Source organism: Chiloscyllium plagiosum, unplaced genomic scaffold (genome assembly GCF_037043375.1).
Source record: "Chiloscyllium plagiosum isolate Xiang-an unplaced genomic scaffold, Cpla_swu_hap1 HiC_scaffold_3, whole genome shotgun sequence".
In the NCBI taxonomy this organism is placed as follows: domain Eukaryota; kingdom Metazoa; phylum Chordata; class Chondrichthyes; order Orectolobiformes; family Hemiscylliidae; genus Chiloscyllium; species Chiloscyllium plagiosum.
Window position 1 is genome coordinate 144429473 of NW_028270141.1, and position 20649 is coordinate 144450121.

At 43.0% G+C, this 20649-nt stretch overlaps 1 protein-coding gene across 2 annotated transcripts in view; it reads left to right on the forward strand.

Annotated features, from left to right (window-relative positions):
• The first annotated feature begins 4359 nt into the window (after window positions 1–4359).
• Window positions 4360–20649, forward strand: part of LOC122548512 (EH domain-containing protein 3) — a 75558-nt gene continuing 59268 nt past the window's right edge. For both annotated transcript variants that reach the window (XM_043687254.2, XM_043687255.2), the window contains exons 1-2: window positions 4360–4670; window positions 8650–8826. In XM_043687254.2, coding sequence (XP_043543189.1) covers window positions 4444–4670; window positions 8650–8826 — 404 coding nt within the window. In that variant the 5' untranslated portion in view covers window positions 4360–4443. The remainder of the gene's footprint in view (window positions 4671–8649; window positions 8827–20649) is intronic.

Genomic DNA, 20649 nt, shown 5'->3' on the forward strand with positions numbered 1-20649 from the left:
AATCAAGATCAGAATCAAACGCTCACATGCTATTCACAGTTTAGATGAGAGTTGTGACTTGCAGATTGTTGTAAGGTCTCTGTAGAAAATGGCTATCCTTAGACTGTTTGAATGCAGTTCAAAACCCAGGAGAAAAAGTGAGGACTACAGATGCTGGAGCTCAGAGTTCAGCACGTAGTGCTGGAAAAGCACAACAGGTCAGGCAGCATCAGAGGAGCAGGAGAATCAACGTTTCGGGAGCATAAGCCCTTCAGCAGGCTGGTGGCACAGTAGGCAACATGTTAGTCTCAATCTGAAGGTCCAGAGTTTAAAACCCAACATGGCTGCTATCACAGACTGTGAAATCATGCTTTTATATTAAGTATTAGATTAGCATAAATCTACCCTTTGTCATTTAGCAAGATAACTCTAAGTCTCAGCTCCTGAATTGAATGGTTACTATTTTCCATGTTCAGTAAAATAGGAAATACCTCCAAGGAAGCCACGGTCAATGAGTTTCTGTTTCCAGTTAGCAGTAGAATATTGGGACATGCATTTAACTGAAATGTGAAGGAATCACTTATCTAAATATAGTGAATGTCTGGAATTCTTGACTATAGGAAACTATGGGGGCTAGATCATTGAATGTATTTAAACAGCAAGGAGTCAAGTACTCTGAGCTCACACAAAGCAGGAGTTAAGTTCTTGGACAGCTCAGCCATGAAGCTATTGAAATGCAGGGCAGGCTAGACTCAAATGGCTACTCTTACATTTCTTATATTTTAATGTATATTTGTAGAAGTATTTATTGAATTTATAACATTTGATCTTTCTTAAGTACAGTCTGGTTTCATCAACTAGCTAATGGTAGCTGAATCACAAGAGAAGTCAGAAGACATTTTGGAAGTTTTTTTTTAAAAAAAAGACTGAGTACATTTTAAAAAAGCAATTAGAATTTGTTACAAAGTCAACATTATTGTACATATGTGACAACTATATTTAAAACACACTGTAGAAACTCACCTTGGTTCCTTTGACAGTACCATATGTACCAAATGTGTGATTTCTAAACCAAAGGAGAAGAGCAGGAGGCTGGAAGAACACAGCAAGCCACGCAGCATCAGAAAGTCAAGCAATCAGCATTTCAGGTATAACCCTTTTTCAGGGCTAGGCTTGAAGGAGAGGGGCAGCAGATACATGGGAATACCAGACTCATGATTATCTGGTTCAGAAGCTTAACTTTGTTAGTTGATTAAGTTGAGTCGATTGATTACTTAGGTCAGTTGAGTGGATTAAGCTTTTTTAACTAACTCAGTTGGAAAGGTTAAAGTGATTGAACACTACATTAACCCAACTGTGTCAGCTGGACTAGTTTGTTAATCTAGTTGAGAGTTAATAATGCTGTTTAACTGGGTTCAGCTGTTTTAATTGAGCTAACTCAGTTTGTTAATGGAGTTCAGCTATTTAGAAATGAACTCAGTTGGAAAACTCACGTAAGTTGGTTAATTTACTTATAGAGATATACAGGACGAAAACAGACCTCTCAGTCTAACTCGTCAATACCGACCAGATAGTCAAAATTAATCTAGTCCCATTTGCCAGCACTTGGCCTACATCACTCTATGCCCACCTGGATGCCTTTTAAGTGTTGCAATTGTGCCAGCCTCCACTACTTCTTCCAGCAGTTCATTCCACACTCAAACCATCCTCTGCCTGAAAACATTATGCCTTAGATCCCTTTTACATTTTTCCCCTCTCACCCTAAATGCAGGCCCTCTAGTTCCAGACTCTCCCACTCCAGGGGAAAAAAAAACTTTGTCTATTCACCCTATCCATACCCTCGTGATTTTAAAAATCTCTATAAGGTCACCCCTCAGCCTTTGACACTCCAGAGACAATGGCTCCAGCCTATTTAGCCTCTCCCTGTTGCTCAAACCCTCCAATCCTGGCAACATCCTTGTAAATCTTTTCTGAACACTTTCAAATTTCTCAATATTCTAAAAGTAGCCTAATCAATGTCCTAAACAACTGCAACATGACCCCCCCAATCCCTATACTCCATCCTCTGACCAATACAGGAAAGCATGCTAAACTCATCCATCACCATCCTATCTTTCAAGGAACTATGAACCTGCACTCCAAGATCTCTTTGTTCAGCAACACTCTCCAGGATTTTACCATTAAGTGTATAAGTCCTGCATTTGCCTTTCTGAAGGGGAGCACCTCCAACTAATCTAGCTGAATGAGTTAACTCAGCAGTTTCCTGTGAAACTAGGTTAAAAATCACACAGCACCAGGTTATAGTCCAACAGGTTTAATTGGAAACACCAGCTTTTGGAGCACTGCTCCTTCATCAGGTGTTTGTGGAGTGTAAGATTGTAAAACAGAATTTATAGCAAAAGTTTACAGTATGATGTAACTTAAATTATATATTGAAAAAGACCTGGATTGTTTGTTGAGTTTCTCATCTGTTAGAATGACCATGTTGGTTTCAGTTCTTTCATATGTAAATCACAAAACTTTTTTTTAAAAGTTACATTCTCAAGTGAATTTGAACAATTAGTGTCTGTCTGCCCAGATAATGTATTGAAGGTGTGAGCTCCCCTGTGTGATACTGTCTGTGCCACAATGTTTAGACTGATTCTAATCTAAAAAAATGAATTTACAAAAACTTACATGGATTCATGCAGCTTTTGAGCAAAGTAAAATGTAACTCTGCAAGGACAAATTCGCCCCACAAACTTTTATGTGTATATCTGTGAAGAGCAGGTGCATGTGTGTGAGTATAAATGGGTACAAGTCTGCGAGGGGTGTATATATAAGTGTGTGATGTATAGTGCAATGGGGTCACCTGTAGTGTGATATGAACCCAAGCCAGCCCCATGGGTACCAAACTTGGCTATCAGCCTCTGCTCAGCCACTTTTCATTGCTGCCTGTCCCGAAGTCTGCCTTGGAGGATGGCCACTCGGTAGTGGATCTGAGCGACAGGGAGATGCTGAACAGGCTGTTTTCGCTGGAGCGTCGGATGCTGAGGGGTGAACTTATAGAGGTCTACAAAATTATTGAGGGCATGGATAGGATAAATAGACAAAGTCTTTTCCCTGGGGTCAGGGATTCCAGAACTAGAGGGCATAGGTTTAGGGTGAAAGGGGAAAGATATAAAAGAGACCTAAGGGGCAACTTTTTCACACAGAGGGTGGTACGTGTATGGAATGAGCTGCCAGAGGAAGTGGTGGAGGCTGGTACAATTGCAACATTTAAGAGGCATTTGAATGGGTATATGAATAGAAAGGGTTTGGAGGGATATGGTCCGGATGCTGGCAGGTGGAACTACATTGGGTTGGGATATCTGGTTGGCATGAACAGGTTGACCGAAGGGTCTGTTTCCATGCTGTACATCTCTATGACTCTAAGTCTGAGGGTTAAATGTCCTGGACCGCTGAAGTGTTCTCTGACTGGGAGGGAACACTCCTGTCTGTTGATTGTTCTGCGGTGTCTATTCATTCATTGCCACAGCCTCTGTCAGTCTCACCAATGTACCATGTCTCATGGCATCCTTGCCTGCAGTGTATGAGATAGACAATGATGGCTGAGTCACATGAGTACCTGCCACATACATGATGGCAGGCATCACCATGCGTAAAAGCACCACTACTCTATACACCAGCATCTCCAAATCGTGGAAACCAACATGGTCATTCAAACAGATGAGAGATTTAAACAATCCAGGTTTTTTTCAATATATAATTTCAGTTACATTACACTGTAAACCCTTGCTATAAATTCTGAGTCTTACCATCTTACGCTCCATAACCACCTGATAAAGGGAGCAGTGTTCTGAAAGCTGGTGCTTGCAATTAAACCTGTTGGACTATAACCGGGTGTAGTGTGATTTTTAACTTTGTACACCCCAGTCCAACACCAGCATCTCCAAATCATGGTGAAACTAGTTAGTTAATTGGGTTAATGAGCTAAGTCAGTCAGTTAACTTGAAGTTGGTTAATTAAATTTAGTCAAGTGAGCTAACATAGTTGCCTAATTTGATGAAGCTAGTTAGTTAATTAATTTAGCCAAGCTTAGTGAAACTGGCTAGTTTAGTGAGATAAGACGGAGATAGCTAAGTTCTTGACTGTCAACGGTGACGGGAAGAAACTTATCAGCCATGCCTGAATGGCGGAGCAGACTCGATGGACTGAACGGCCAAATTCCCGCTCCGACGGTCTCCTCCCCCCACACCCGACCCGCGCGTGCAGGATGAAGCCGTTGGTTGACGTCACTGGAAGAGGACGGCGCGCGGGGGCGGGAGCTGTCTCGAGCTGCGGCTCCTTAAAGCGGAGCGGCTTCGGGGAGACTTTCAGGAGGAGGGGCCAGGGGAGGGGGGTTCGGGCTTTAAGGAGGTTATTGTTGTCGCTGTAAACTGCTGCTTTAGTCTGGGTTTACACTTTCCCAGGTTATCCGGCAGCATGTTCAGCTGGCTGGGGGCGCATGACCGCGGCAAGAAGGATCCCGAGGTATTTCAGACGGTGACGGACGGCCTGAAGAAGCTCTACAAAAGCAAACTGCTTCCCCTGGAGGAACATTACCGCTTCCACGAGTTCCACTCGCCCGCCCTGGACAATGCGGATTTCGACAACAAGCCCATGCTGCTGCTGGTCGGTCAGTACTCCACCGGCAAGACCACCTTCATCAGGTGAGCACACACCAGCCGGACCCTCACTCACTCACTGTGCCCCCCTGGGTGAGAGGGAGAGGGTATTGCACAGGGAAATCAGGCTGCACTGACCCTCACTCACTCACTGTGCCCCCCTGGGTGAGAGGGAGAGGGTATTGCACAGGGAAATCAGGCTGCACTGACCCTCCCTCACTGTACCCCCAGGGAGGAAGGCTGAGGATATTGCTCAGAAATGATGCTACCTCTTGCCCTGCTCTGGGAGAAGGGGTGGAGGCAATGCATAAGATAAGCAGGTTGCCCTGTTGGGCTGTCAATATGCCATAGAGTAGTTGGAAATGTATTGATTAACTTCAGTTAATTGGAGGAAACTGGGCTATGTGTGAAATCTGACCCTAAGACCCTAGTAATGTTCAGAGAAATTTGATTCTATCTGCATTCGTTATGCCCACCTGCATTACTGCAGAGGGAGCAATGGTTGTTTGTATTTGTACTGACTCTACACAGTTGAGTTATACAGTGCAAGCAGATCCTTTGGTTCAATTCATTTGTGCTGACCATTCATTGGAATCTGACCTTTTGCCTGCAATTGGCCTGTATGCTGGTTATCTTGGCTAATTGTTAATTCTATCCTTTTTGCAAGGTGTGGCTTCAGGTCTTCCTTTAGTACAGGGGTTATGTGGCCTTCTGATCCTCCCTCCTCTGTCACGTTTGTCTGATTTTTTTTTTTTCCCCCTGTTTTGGTTACTGTAGTAGGGGCAGAAGCCTTCTCGGGGAATTTTAACACTGATACCAAGGTCACTGTCCTGTAATGACTGGGTATGTCAGGTTCCAAGTGATTGATTGAGCTCTGCTGGATATTCCCCTATTACACACAGGTGTTTCTGTGGCCTTTCTCATGTTGGGGAGGTTCTTCCCAGTGCAAGAATCTAGGATGGCTTGGAGAGGGTGCAGAATTCTCTGAAAGGGGAGAGTGACTACCAGGAAGTCTTGTGCATGTTAATACCAATGAAATAGTTAAAGAAAGGAACAAGGTTCTGAAGAGAGAATGCAGGATCCTAGGCAGAAGGTTTTTAAAAAGTAGGACCATGAAAATAGTAATATCTGGCCTACTAGTAGTATGTGTTAATGAGAGCAGAACTAGGATGATAGAGCAAATTAATGTCTGGCCGAGGAGCTGGTGCAGAGAGCAAGGAATCACTTTTTATTTGTTTTTGGATCTTTGGAGCCTCTTCAAGGGCAGAAATGATATGTAAAAGAAGAACGATTCCACATGAATTGGAAGGGACTAATATACTGGTGGGGAGTATGTTCTGCGGTACAGATCCTAAAGGAAGAATGGGGGCGGGGGGGTGGCGATGAGGAAGAGAGAGTGGCATTTTTCATTAGGGATAACATTTCGAGTGTAAGATAATTCTGGGAGATTATCCAGTGATGTCATATGGAACTGAAAAATGAGAAATAAGGATAGGGGATGATCATAATGTTTGGGGTTATGCTTATAGGTACGCCCCCTCCATTGTCAAAAATTGAGAAGCAAGTGTGTATGGAGGTTTTCAATAAGATTTTGTAGCTCTGGTTGAGGTTCAAGATGTAAGGTTGTTTGTTGAGCTGGAAGGTTTTTGGATACTGTAATGGGGAGACAATTGCCTCTCCAGGGAGGATAGCACCTTCCAGCTCTGAGCAAACTTGCACCTCCATGTAAGAGATCTCAGCTATGTGTAAGAAGAATAATAGGGTTTAATGGTTGAAGATTTAAACTTTTTTTTTCCAAATTATAGACTGTTTAGTGTTAATGGTTTGGCTGAAGAGGAATTTGTCAAGTGTATATTTGAAACAGAAAATCAGACTAAGAAATAACTTTGTGTGGCTGCATCTCCTAGAGAAGATGTAAAACTTTGTTCTCTTGGGAAATAGGGCAAGTGACTGAGGTGTCAGTGGTGGCAAGTGATCATGCTTACTTTAAAGTTAATAGAATTTTGGCAAAAGACAGGCCTTGTATATAGTTCTAAATTGAAGTAAAGCAATATTGACAGTATTAGTCTAGGAATTTAAAAGATTTCTTGCAAACAGCTTCCCAAATAAGTGTTTTGGAAGTGGGAGGTTTTTTAAAAAGAGTATCTCTGGACTCTCACTATGTTCCTGTTTAGTTTGAAGGGGAATGCTGGATGACAAGAAGTTAAGGATCTGGTCAAGAAAAAAGAGGCACTCCGTTTGAGAGCTGGGATCAAGTGAATCCCTTAAAGTGTATTTAAGAAGGTAATTGGGAGGGCAAACAGGGAACTTTGGCAAATAAAGTAAAGGAGAATCTAGAGATGGTCAGTACGTTTAAAGCAAAAGTGTAACCAGGAGTGAATAGGTTCCCTTACAGATGGCCATATTGATCTTTGTGTGGAACCACAGGAGATGGGTGAGATACTAAACAAACATTTTCAGTGGAGAAGGGTGTGGACGCTAGAGAACTTGAGGAAATAGTGATGTTTTGAAAAGAGATCATGTTGCAGGAGGTCTTAAAACATCTAAAACGTTGGGTGGCATGGTGGCACAGTGGTTAGCACTGCTGCCTCAAGCACCAGAGACCTGGGTTCAATTCCTGCCTCAGGTGACTCTGTGTGGAGTTTGCATGTTCTCCCAGTGTCTGCGTGGGTTTCCTCCCACAATCCAAAAATGTGCAGGTTAGGTGAATTGGCCATGCTAAATTCCTCCTAGTGTTAGGTGTAGGGGAATGGGTCTGGGTGGGTTGCGCTTCGGCAGGTTAGTGTGGTCTTGTTGGTCCGAAGGGCCTGTTTCTACACTGTGTAAGTAATCTAATCTAAAGATAGATAAATCTCCAATACCTGATCAGGTGTTTCCCTGAACTTTGTGGGAAGCTAGGGAAGAGATTCAGGCCCCTTGCTGAAATATTTGTATAACTGACAGCTGCAGCTGAGCTGCTGGAAGGCTGGAGGGTGGCTAATGTGGTGCTGTTACTGAAAGGTAAAGCCAGGAACTACAGATTGATGAGCCTGGTCAGTGGTAGGTAATGTGTTGGAGGGGATTCTGAGACATGACTTACATGCATTTAGAAAGGCTAGGACTGATTCACAATAGTCAACATGTGTGAGGAAATAATGTCTCCTAACTTGACATTTCTTTGTTTGAAGAGAAAGAGGATTGAAGGTAGATGGCAGTAGACATTTGTTTGTATGGACTTCAGATGTTTTTGACAAGGTTCCAAATGGTAGATTGGTTAGTAAGGTTGGATCTCATGGCACCCAGGAGGAGCAAGCCAATTGGATGCTAAAATGACTTGAAGGTAGGAGATAGAGTAACAGAGGATTGCTTTCTGGACTGGAGGCCTATGACCAGCAGTGTGACACGGATCAGTGCTGAGGCCACTACTTTTTCATCTTTATTTAAATGAGTTGTAAGTTTGCAGACTACACCAAAATAGGTGCAGTGGATAATGAAGATGACCTCCTGAGTGGATTCAATGGGGCCTTATGCAGTTGGGCAAATGGGCTAAGGAGTGACAGATGGAGTTTCAATTTAGGTAAATGTAAGGTGTTGCATTTTGGAAAGGCAAACCATGGCAGGTCTTTAGATTAGATTACTTAGTGTGGAAACAGGCCCTCCGGCCCAACAAGTCCACATCGCCCTGCCGAAGTGCAACCCACCCATACCCCTATATTTACCCCTTACCTAACACTACGGGCAATTTAGCTGTACTGTTAATGGTAAGACCCTGGGGAGTTTTGCCATACGAAGAGACCTGGGGTGCAGCTTCATAGTTCCTTCAAATTTGAGTGAAAGCTCCTTGAAAACTTTGTGCAGTGTTGTAATTTTTGTAATCATGAGATTCCTTCCATCAAGGTGACTCCCATACGTTTGTTTTTATGACCATTCAGATTTCTGGTTACAGTGCAACCTTTGCTTAATTTTAAGACTTTTTAATGTTTATTGCATCCTTTTTCCTGGAATGGTGAGAAACATTGATAACTACTTCTGGTTTTTATCTCAGGTACCTTCTTGAACAAGATTTCCCAGGAATGAGGATTGGACCTGAGCCAACTACTGATTGCTTCATTGCTGTAATGAATGGGGATGTAGAAGGAGTGATCCCTGGAAATGCTCTGGTGGTGGATCCAAAAAAGCCATTCCGGAAGCTTAATGCTTTTGGCAATGCCTTTTTGAACAGGCTAGTACATCTTTGTATTTTAAACTAGTAAATTTAGAAAAGTTGATGTATGGCAAGCAAGATCGGATTTTGATTTCCCAAATCTGATTTACTTTTCAGCGTTTCTGCTGAGCTATAAGATGAATCTCTTGAACACTTTTTTTAATTTTGCATGTTTTGGAGATTGGGAGGGAGAGGTAGAGGGTGTTCCTTTTCTGAACCTCTCTAGCAGTCACTCTTTCCTGACCTCCGAATTTAGATCTTTTATCCATGTTTGGATCAAAGTTGTAATGAGATCAGGAGCTGAGTGGCTCTGGCAGAACTCTAACTGTACATCACTGAGCAGGTTATTGCAAAGCAAGTGCTACTTAATAGCACTACAAAATAAACCAAAGAATTGTAGATACTAAAGATCTGAAACTAATTGCCAGTGGATCTCTGCTTCATACCCAGTTCTGAAGAAAGGTCCCTGATCTAGTTGTGAACTCTGGTTACTCTCCACATGTAATCTTTAAAGAATAAATGGGCATATCTCTCTGGATATTAATGTAATAGTGCAGTTTAATCTTTTTAATATCTTTGGGGGCAACAATCCAAGAATGTGGATGACCAGCCATTGTAATTCACCCTTCAGGTGGACAGTCATTTGCTGCTACTCCCCCTTGCTATTGTCATGTTAAACTATCATTCAATCTGATCCATCCAGAAATGCTTTCTGGCCATCCCTTGAAGCTAGGTATGCAACACCTACATTGTCTTGGGGAATCACTGAGTCAGGAAATTGTCTGCATAACAATTCCACAGGATTAGGGCAATAGCGTTATCTCTGAAGATGATCTCCTGCCATTGTACCTGAGGTAACTTGTGACTGTTAGTAACTGGCGGTTGTCTTGAGTGGCATGTGACTGTGGGGGAGTAGCCAGAGTATCTGTAAGCATGGCCAACTGGATGTATAAGAGGATGTATTTTCTTTGTTCAGGGCCTCACTTTGACACCACCGCACATCCCTGTAAGCAGGGGTATGGGGTCAAAGGGGGTCAACTAGCTTGTACAAGCTTTAATAAACTTTAACTGTTTGCAGAAGCTGGTACGTGCAAATTGCATTTTGTGTGCGAAACCTCGGGAAAAGAACCAAACACGGATGCTGCTAGACCTGAGTTTATCCAGTAATTTCTGTTCGATGGCATTGTTGAAGATAATCATCAGTCAAATGACTGTGTAGTTTGGAGTGATAATTGACTGGGTTGGATTTGTCCTACTTTTTTTTTTAACAGGATATAGTGTAGGCAGTTTATCATCTGGCTGATGCCTGGGCTTGGATAGACGTACAGGGCAACCTCGATTATCCAAACTTTGAATTAGCTGAACAAGATCTGAAGGTCCTGATGCTTGGGTAAACTAATTTATCTGAACATTCAATTATCCAAGCAAAACTCTCTGCCCATGCCATTAGGATAATCAAGGTTGCCCTGTACTACCTACCGAGGAGAAAGTGAGGTCTGCAGATGCTGGAGATCAAAGTTGAAACTTTATTGCTGGAACAGCACAGCAGGTCAGGCAGCATCCAGGGAACAGGAGATTCGACGTTTCGGGCACAGGCCCTTCTTCAGGAATTCCTGAAGAAGGGCCTGTGCCCGAAACGTCGAATCTCCTGTTCCCTGGATGCTGCCTGACCTGCTGTGCTGTTCCAGCAATAAAGTTTCAACTGTACTACCTACCTCCAACAGCTTAGGAGGCTCATCAATGCTGAACTAGTTTTTTAAATAAAAACCTTGAACTGGACAAGGAAATGGACATAAGTCCACAATCTGATCAGCCCTAATATCATAAATTTTGAAGGACTGAATAATGTATTTTTTTTTCCCTCTTCTGTGCATGAACTTTAATAAGTAGACAATGCAATGTGACACCTTTTTGTTGTTGAATGACCATATTACAGGTAGAACTCTCTCTCTCTCAATAGCTATCTTTACATTCTGGTTATAAAGATGACCTTGATAGATTCAATCTGGCAATCCAGCTTCAGCTCTTTTTAGATTACTTTGTAACTTCACCACTTTGTTTATTTTCATTCGGGCTTTAGAATTGATATGTAATCTTCATCAGGTTTAACAACTGGAAAGGTTGATTCTTTGTTTCAAAGATGTTAATTGTGGTTTTGGACCATAAGACGCAAGAGCAGGAGTAGACCGTTTGGCCCATTGTGTCCAATCTATCACTAGGTCATAGCTGATTTAATCCTGAAATGTCACTTTTTCCAGCCTTATTCAAATTAGTCTTGATCTCCTGACACCAGACAAATACTTAATCAATCTCTGCTTTGAATATGTTTCTACAGCCCTCTGCAGTGAAGAATTCTGTAAAATTACCTTCTGAGAAATAATTTCCTACTACTCACTGTTAGCCCTAATGGGAGACCCCTTACTCTTAGATTTTGGCCTTAGACTCTCCAGTAAGGGCCAACAATCCTTCCATGTCAAGCTCCTTAAGAATTTTTTTTTAACGTTTCAGTAAAATTACCTGTCACTCTAAGCTGTGTACAGGCTCAACCTCTCCGATATACTCCAGCAAGAAGGATAGAGGAGTTGAATGTCTCCTAGATAGTGAAGAGAAACTTTTCTGCAGCCTAACAGGGACCTGGGAGTCCTTCTGTATAAATTTCAAAATCTATCATCCAAGTAGTGGATAATAAGGAAAATTTGAGTAAGTTGAATACTTCAAGTGCAATTAGGGCAGACAGCACATGCTGGCCTGCCTGCAATACTCATGCTGCTGCATCTCTCCATTATATTAAGAGTCACCCATTTGGACTTGTTAGGAGATTTTTATTTTCCTCCCAGATTAGTCATCAGAACTCCCTTCCTCAAAACGTGATGAAAGCAAAGTCCTTGAATATCTTTCAGGCACAAATTATTGATAAGGGAGTGAAAGGTTGTCAGGGTTGATGGGAATGTGCAGCGATCAGATTAGCCATGTATGGTGGAACAGGAAAGTGATTCCTGCTCCTCATTTGCTTTGTGCAGGTTTTTTCTTTCTGAAATTCTTCTTTAACAATAAGTGCATTATGGATGAGTCTGAAAAGTTGTACCTTTTTTTTGTAGTTTTAAAAAATTTTTAAATGTTAACTTGCATGAAAATATTTCAAATTGGAAGTTGGAAAACTGCAGTTTTGGATGGCAACAGTTATTACATTCACTGGTGGAATGTAAGGTTTTTTGGTTTTGTGAGCTGTTTTGCTTAAACGAGCCATAGATTTTTTTTTTTCAGATTGCTACATTGTCTCTTTGTTTCCCTGAGTGAAAGATGCATTCTGGTTATCTTAGTCTGATCTGTTTAATTCCCCCTCTCAAAATCTGAGCCCTTGATCAACTTTTTAAACACCTTTTTGTGCAAGGTGTATTTCCTAGTCTTTCCAATCTAATATCATGGTTCAGGTCTTTGACAGAAACACATTTGAGCATTAGTGAATCTAATCCTGTCAGTTTAGCATTTTATCTAATTCATCTTCATAATTTCTGAGCTGCTTCCTTTTGTGATTGAGTCATACAGGTGTACAGCATGGAAACAGACCCCTCCGTCCAACTTGTCCATGCTGACCAGATATCCACTGACTTCCACTGACACCCTCCTTCGACTGACTGAACTGGTCCTCACTCTGAGCAACTTCTCTTTCCAATCCTCCCACTTCCTCCAAACCAAAGGAGTAGCCATGGGCACCCGCATGGGCCCCAGCTATGCCTGCCTCTTCGTAGGATATGTGGAACAGTCCATCTTCCACAGCTACACTGGCACCACCCCTCGCCCTTTTCCTCTGCTACATCGATGACTGACTGTATCGGTGCTGCCTCATACTCCCACAAGGAGGTTGAACAGTTCATCTACTTTACCAACGCCTTCCACCCCATCCTCAAATTTACCTGGACCATCTCAGACTCCTCCCTCCCCTTCCTAGACTTCTCCATTTCTATCTCGACCAACCGACCGAATCAACACGGACATTTACTATAAACCGACCGACTCCCACAGCTACCTAGACTACACCTCCTCCCACCTTGCCCCCTGTAAAAACGCCATCCCATATTCCCAATTCCTTCGTCTCCGCCGCATCTGCTCCCAGGAGGATCAGTTCCAGTACCGTACAACCCAGATGGCCTCCTTCTTCAAAGACCGCAATTTCCCCCCAGATGTGATCGACGATGCTCTCCATCGCATCTCCTCCACTTCCTGCTCCTCCGTCCTTGAGCCCTGCCTCTCCAATCGCCACCAGGACAGAACCCCACTGGTCCTCACCTACCACCCCACCAACCTCCATATACATTATATCATCTGTCGTCATTTCCGCCACCTCCAAATGGACCCCACCAGGGATATATTTCCCTCGCCTCCCCTATCAGCGTTCCGAAAAGACCACTCCCTTATCAGGTCCACCCCCCCCCCCCCCCCAACCCCAACCTGGCATCCTCCCCTGCAACCGCAAGAAATGCAAAACTTGCGCCCACACCTTCTCCCCCCCCCCCCCCCCCCCCCCTCACTTCCCTCCAAGGCCGTAAGGGATCCTTCCATATCTGCCACAAATTCACCTGCAACTCCACTCGCATCATTTACTGCATGTGCTGCACCCGATGTGGCCTCCTCTATATTGGGGAGACAGGCCGCCTACTTGCGGAACGTTTCAGAGAACACCTCTGGGACACCAACCCAACCCCCCCATCGTGGCTCAACACTTCAACTCCCCCTCCCATTCCACCAAGGGCATGCAGGTCCTTGGACTCCTCAATCGCCAGACCATGCCAACACGACGTCTGGAGGAAGAGTGCCTCATCTTCCGTCTAGGAACCCTCCAACCACAAGGGATGAACTCTGATTTCTCCAGTTTCCTCATTTCCCCCCCCCCCCCCACACCTTGTCTCAGTCCCAACCCTCGATCTCAGCACCACCTTCCTAACCTGCAATCATCTTCCTGACCTCTCCGGCCTATCACCCTCACCTTAAACGCCTTCCACCTATCGCATTTCCAACGCCCCTTCCTCCCTACCTTTTATCTTAGCCTGCTTGGCACACTCCTCATTCCTGAAGGGCTCATGCCCGAAACATTGATTCTCCTGCTCCTTGAATGCTGCCTAACCTGCTGTGCTTTTCCAGCAACACATTTTCAGCTCAGATATCCCAACCCAATCTAATCACACCTTGCCAGCACCTGGCCCATATTCCTCCAAATCCTTCCTATTCATATACCCATCCAAATCCCTCTTAAATGTTGCAATAGTACTAGTCTCCACCACTTCCTCTGGCAGCTCATTCCATACACGTACCACTCTCTGCATGGAAAAAGTTGCCCCTTGGGTGTCTTACATCATTCTCCCCTCACCCTAAACCTATGCCCTCTAGTTCTGGGCTCCCCCACCCCAGGGAAAAGACATTGTCTATTTATCCTATCCATGTTCATCATGATTTTATAAGCCTCTATCAGGTCACCCCTTAGCCTCTGATGCTCCACAGAAAATAGCCCTAGCCTATTTAACACCCCCCACCTCCCACCCCCCTGCCCCATTTGGTCCATATCCTGTCCAATCCTTCATATTCATGTATCCATTCAGATGTCTTTTAAATATTTTAATTGTATCAGCCTCCTCTGATAGCTCATTCCGTGCACTATCACCCTCTGCATGAAAAAGCTACACCTTGGGTCGCTTTTTAAATCTTGCGCTCTCACCTTAAATCTATGCCCTCTAATTCTGGACTCCCTACCTGGGCAGAGACTTTGGCTATCCATCTTATCCATGCCCTTCATGACCTTGTATACCTCCTGTAAGGTCACCCCTCAGCCTTGCTCCAGAGAAAATAGCTCCAGCCTAATCAGCCTTTCCCTATATCTCAAACCCTCCATCCCCAGCAACATCCTTGTAAATCTTTTCTGCACCCTTTTGAAGTTTTAAAGCCTAGTTCCTCTAGCAAGGGGAACAATTTTTAGTGGGCGGCACGGTGGCACAGTGGTTAGCACTGCTGCCTCACAACGCCAGAGACCCGGGTTCAATTCCCACCTTGGGCGACTGTGGAGTTTGCACGTTCTCCCCGTGTCTGCATGGGTTTCCTCCGGGTGCTCCGGTTTCCTCCCACAGTCAAAAGATGTACGTGCTAAATTGCCCGTAGTGTTAGGTAAGGGGTAAATGTAGGGGTATGGGTGGGTTGCGCTTCGGCGGGGCGGTGTGGACTTGTTGGGCCGAAGGGCCTGTTTCCACACCAAATAATCTAATCTAACATCAGTCCCTTCCTTCTGACCTGTGTTGCATGACTTTGAGGAATGAAATGTTGTATTCTGTGATTTGGCCAGCTGCTTCTTTTAATCTTTTTAATCTGAATCCCTCTAGCCTTTCATGTGCAGTTTAATCCATTTACTTTTTTGAGGGTGGCATTCTGAGGAGGATCTGTCTCAATTTTTAAATAGTTTTTTTTATTGAAAACACTGCTTATACCAATGTTGCATTACTAAAAGTTTTGCTTAGTTTTTTTCCCCCACAATTGTAGCACTTCCCAAGGACTCCAGTTGCTTTTTGGCTTTATAGATCATGTTGCTTCACAATAGACACTGAGTTACTAATATCTACCTCCCAGTAATTTGAAAGGAGCTCATTCAATGAACAATACCCAGAGATGAGACCCACCTAGTCTGGGCAGAATTTAGTCACGTGTGCTATGTATTTATTCCCCATTTTGAGCTAAGGAATGGATTGATGCAGAGACAATGGTACAGGAATATCAATTACGAGTATTCATTTGGACAGTGGTGCAGATGGGCTGTTTTTTTTTAAAGTGAGCTTATTAGACTTTTGTGATTTAACTAAGATGTATTATAGTTTTGCTTGAAAACTTTCATTGGTTTCCAAACTAAGTTACATTTCTGAACTTCTGTTTACAATTTTTCTTACCTCCCCTTGCAGGCAATTGAAAAGACTAATGTATTAGAAATAAATTTAACAACTAAAAGTAAGGATATCTGAATTGAACCTAATCTGCCTGACCTGTGGAAATGGTTTGTTGCCTCTAGTTAACTGAAACTAACTTTACCAGAATGTGATTTACAAGTAGCATAAGTTTGAAGCGAGAAGATACTAAGTACAGCACTTGGCAAGTGGGGGAGAAAGTGTTACCTCAACAGCTTTTAAATCTAAAGGGTTGATTCATTGAACTGAATTATCTCCTCTTCTGCTTTTAAAATCAACTGGCATGGAATACAAAAATGAAAAATGATTTGAGCTTTAAATAGAATTCCAAAATGTTACTTTACAGACAAATTTTCACTTAAGTTGAAATGCCTTTTTTTTTCCTTTTTTAGATTGATTTCTGACTGGCAATTGTCTCTAGTTTTTATAATCTGATCACTTCACTTCATTTCTGTCCAGAATGAATATTGGAGTTCTTTTTCATGCAGAGAGTTTTCTTGTCCCGAGTTCTGAATTTTTTTTTTTCTAGGCTTTTTTGGCTGCTTGGGGAATTCAGTGAGCACTGGATACATCATTTCTCTTTAGAAATTCTGTACTGTAAAATGGTGCAGATGTCTGTCAGAATTCTAATGTTAACGTCACTTCAGAGCTTCGAGATATCTTGTTGGTAAGGCATTGATTTCAAATGCTTCAATCTTTTTTGCTGTAGTGCTGCCTTTTCTGCATCTTATCTCTGGTCAGATAATTGACCAAGGATGAGAGAGAATTGAGAATCAATATAAACTTAGCTGCAATTGGCTGAATTTAATTGAGGGTGATGGCAAGAAGCCAGGAATAATGCAGACTTTGAAGTTATCAAACAAGAATGTTGTTAAATGACTGTGAATCTGGTCCAGGATTTTAAAAGCTGGTGTAGAACAGCCAGTTGTCTCAAACCATGGCTTTGTAAATATAATCTTACGGAAATCCAGTTGTAAATTTCACTTTCTCCTTAAAACTAAATTAAACATGTTTGGAAAAATAAATGCAGTCTATTTAAACATTAAGCATTTTTAATATATTTCAGTAGTGAGTCTTGAGCATTCTAATTTTTTTTTAAACTTCAAATAAAATGCTATGCATGGAAAACCTATACTTAATGTGGCAAACTTTTAATTATCACCCTATAGAATGAACCCTGTTAATTACTGGTCTAGATACGAATGTCTGTAGACTGAAAAGTAGCCAAACATTACACTGCTAAGCTTCAGAGACTTGATCTATGAATCAAATACTTATCACAGTAAAGTACTCACTTAAGAATGAGGCATAATCCAAGAACTGGGCAAAAATCTATTTGGTAATGCCAAAGACAGCCAAATGACATCAGTCTCCTTAACCCTGCATTTGTAGCAGGTAAATGAAAATACTGGCTCACAAACCCAGATAGTTCCTAACCAGTGTGTTTTGAATGGCCAGTACCAGACTTTCTGAATAATCACCAGACCAGATTTGCAGCTTAAACAAAATGAATTTATGAATATAGAATAGTTTTAGTTGAACAAACCTAACAAAGTAGTCTATTGTGTTTTGGTTTAAACCCAGTCTTCAATTCTCGACCCCACTCTAAGAAATAGACACTTAAGGGATAAATCAAAAGGGAATTAAGATGTAACTGGCAAGTTCACTTGTGCTGTTTCTGCAGTCCTTAAGATCAGAGGCACGCCTTGTTTATACCTTGCTTGCTTTCTGACAACCCAAATCAGTGCAAATAGCTTCCAGTAAGCTCTAAGGACTACTCATTTAATTTGTAACGGAGATTCTATTCTGAAGTTGGTAATGGGAGGATTTAAGGATGCATGCACACAATGGCTTTGGTAGCTAAAATCCTTCTGACAAAAAAACAGTACAAAACCAGTGCAGACTTTTGTTTGAGTCCAATCTTCACCAAAGAAAAAGGCCCTTCAGTCCATTGTGTCTACACCAGTCAAAAACTACCACTTAACTTCTCGCCCTGTTTTCTAGCACTTGGCCCATAGCCTTAATCCAAAGGGTTTAACCTCTGTTGCACCCACTTTCTGGTGAGTCTGTCCCCTGTTTAAAGGAACAAAGCTGTCTACAATGATCAAGGCTGTACAGAACTCTACTGCAGGAAAACATCTTATTGCATTGTACCATTTGTCTTCATAATTGCTTGTTTCATCTGCATGCTAACATTTGACTCAAGGACAATTGGGTCCTTTTGGGCACCTTGCTTTCCAGTTTAAGCAGTTTTGTAAATATTCAGCTTTATCTACCAGAGTGAATAATCTCACACTTATCCACATCCTGCCTACCAAGTTCTATCCGATTCACTTGGTCTCTTCCACTGCTTGTTACCTCATCAAAGAACTCCACTAAATTTGTCAGGCATGACATCTCCTTGATAAGGAGAAAGTGAGGACTGCAGATGCTGGAGATCAGAGCTGAAAAATGTGTGGCAGCATCCAAGGAGCAGGAGAGTCAATGTTTCAGGTATAAGCCCTTCCTCAGGAATGTGGAAGGTGTGCCAAGCAGGCTAAGATAAAAGGTAGGGGGGAGGGGTGTTGGGAATGCAATAGATGGAAGGAGGTTAAGGTGAAGGTGATAGGCCGGAGTGGGGGTGGGGGCGGAGAGGTCGGGAAGAAGATTGCAGGTCAAGAAGGCGGTGCTGAGTCCGAAGGTTGGGACTGAGATAAGGTGGGCCGAGGGGAAATGAGGAAGCTGGAGAAATCTGCATTCATCTCTTGTGGTTGGAGGGTTCCTAGGCGGAAGATGAGGCACTCTTCCTCCAGGCGTCATCTTGCCATGGTCTGGCGATGGAGGAGGCCAAGGACCTGCATGTCCTTGGCGGAGGGGGAGTTAGTGTTGGGTTGGTTGGTCCGGGTGTCACAGAGGTATTCTGAAATGTTCTGCAAACAGGTGGCCTGTCTCCCCAATGTAGCGGAGGCCACATCGGGTGCAGCGGTTGCAGTAAATGATGTGTGTGGAGGTGCAGGTAAATTTGTGCCCTTGATAAAACCATGTTGACTGTGTTAAGTATTTAACTTGGTTTTTCTGTGTATGTTTATCTTATGGCTTCTCAGTTTTTCAATTGCTGTTGAGTTAACCAGTCTGTAATTTCCTGAGTTATCCTTTGCACCTTTCACAAATATTTATAATCCTCCAGACTCCTAGGGCTGACTGTTTAGAGAGGCCTTAATTTTCTGTCATAGCTTGGCAGTTGCTCCCTTGCCCTGCAGTCTAGGATGCATGCCATCCAGACCTGGTGACTTCTCTACCTGGAGTGCTTAAAAAGGCTGACAACACCCCTGTACCCATTGCTATACTAGTCAGTTGTTCAACGCATATTTTCAACTAGGGCATTGTTACCATCTTTCTAATTGGGTAAAGGCCTGCCTAGCTCCTTTCCCACCTATCCACTCCACCCTCTCCTCCCTGACCTATCACCTTTATCCCCTCCCCCACTCACCCATTGTACTCTATGCTACTCTGTCCCCACCCCCACCCTCCCCTAGCTTATCTCTCCATGCTTCAGGCTCACTGCCTTTATTCCTGATGAAGGGCTTTTGCCTGAAACGTCGATTTCGCTGCTCGTTGATGCTGCCTGAACTGCTGTGCTCTTCCAGCACCACTAATCCAGAATATATCCTTCATTAGTCTTTCTTAACCAAATCAAAAATATTCTTAAACATATTTAGTGTAGTATGCTATCATTTCCTTCTTCCTTATTCCAGCCTTAACCTCCCTCCTGAATTCGAGTGACTCTTCTTGATTTCTGTTGCTACATTCCAATGTGCATCATATGCCACCCCTTTTCCTTTATTTTCTCATCAATATCCTTAGTCATCCAGGATTCTGTGGCTTTGGATACCCTGTATTATTTCTCATAGGTATTTAATTGCACCTTTTTCATCTCTTTTTTTGAAAATCTCTCCCATTTTTCACTCACTGTTTAGTGAGTAAAAATGCGAATTCCAAGCAACTTACTCCAGTTCAAATTCTAGAATGCTAAAATCTGCCCTTTTCCAGTCAGGGGCCTTCATCATTACCTTTTTTGTTTTCTTTTCCAACCTGAATATTGAACCTTGTATTTCCCAAATGCTCCCCTAATGTTTGAGAGAAATGAAGCACTATCTCCTTGAGGCATTTCCAAGCATTTGGAAAGTACCATTAGCAGTGCTTTCACAGATGACCCAGATCCACTGACCTCAAAGGTGATTCAATAGTCTCTTGCAATTGATTAGCATGTTTGGCTGTCATGTGGCAGGTTGGTAGTTCAACACCATCCAGGAGTAAAACCATGGATGTTTTATGGTGGCTCAGTTAGCTCTGCTACTTTGCAGTGCCAGTTACCTGTGTCAATTCAGTCCAGTGTCTATTTGGAGCTTGCATACTCTCCCAGTGTCTGAATGGGTCCTCCAGTTTCCTCCCATGGTCCATAGATGCACAAGTTAGCTGGATTGTCCATGGTAAATTGCCTGTAGTTTCCAGGGATGTGCAACCTGGGTAGATTAGCCACAGGAAATGTCTCCTTACAGGGATAAGGTAGAAGGAGTGATTTTTTTTTTTGGGTGGGAACGTTAGTGTGGGGATCACTGGGCCAAATGGCGTACTTCCACACTGTAGGGATTCTATGATTCTTGCAGCAGTGCTAGAACTTGAGCTGGTTCCTTGCATCTCAGTTGGCTCTGCTGGTTAAGCCTCTCCTTTTTGACTGCCTGACACCATTCTTCAGTAGTTGATGAATCACATACACAAGGTATTCCTGAAACTGAGTCAGCCATCCAGCTTGAATCGGAAAGCAGCTCAAGATTGCTGAAGGTTCACGTCCTGCAAAAAAAAAACCTGTGACCAAAAGCACAAATGGTGGGTGATGGAAGAACATGAGCTCAAACAGTTAGCT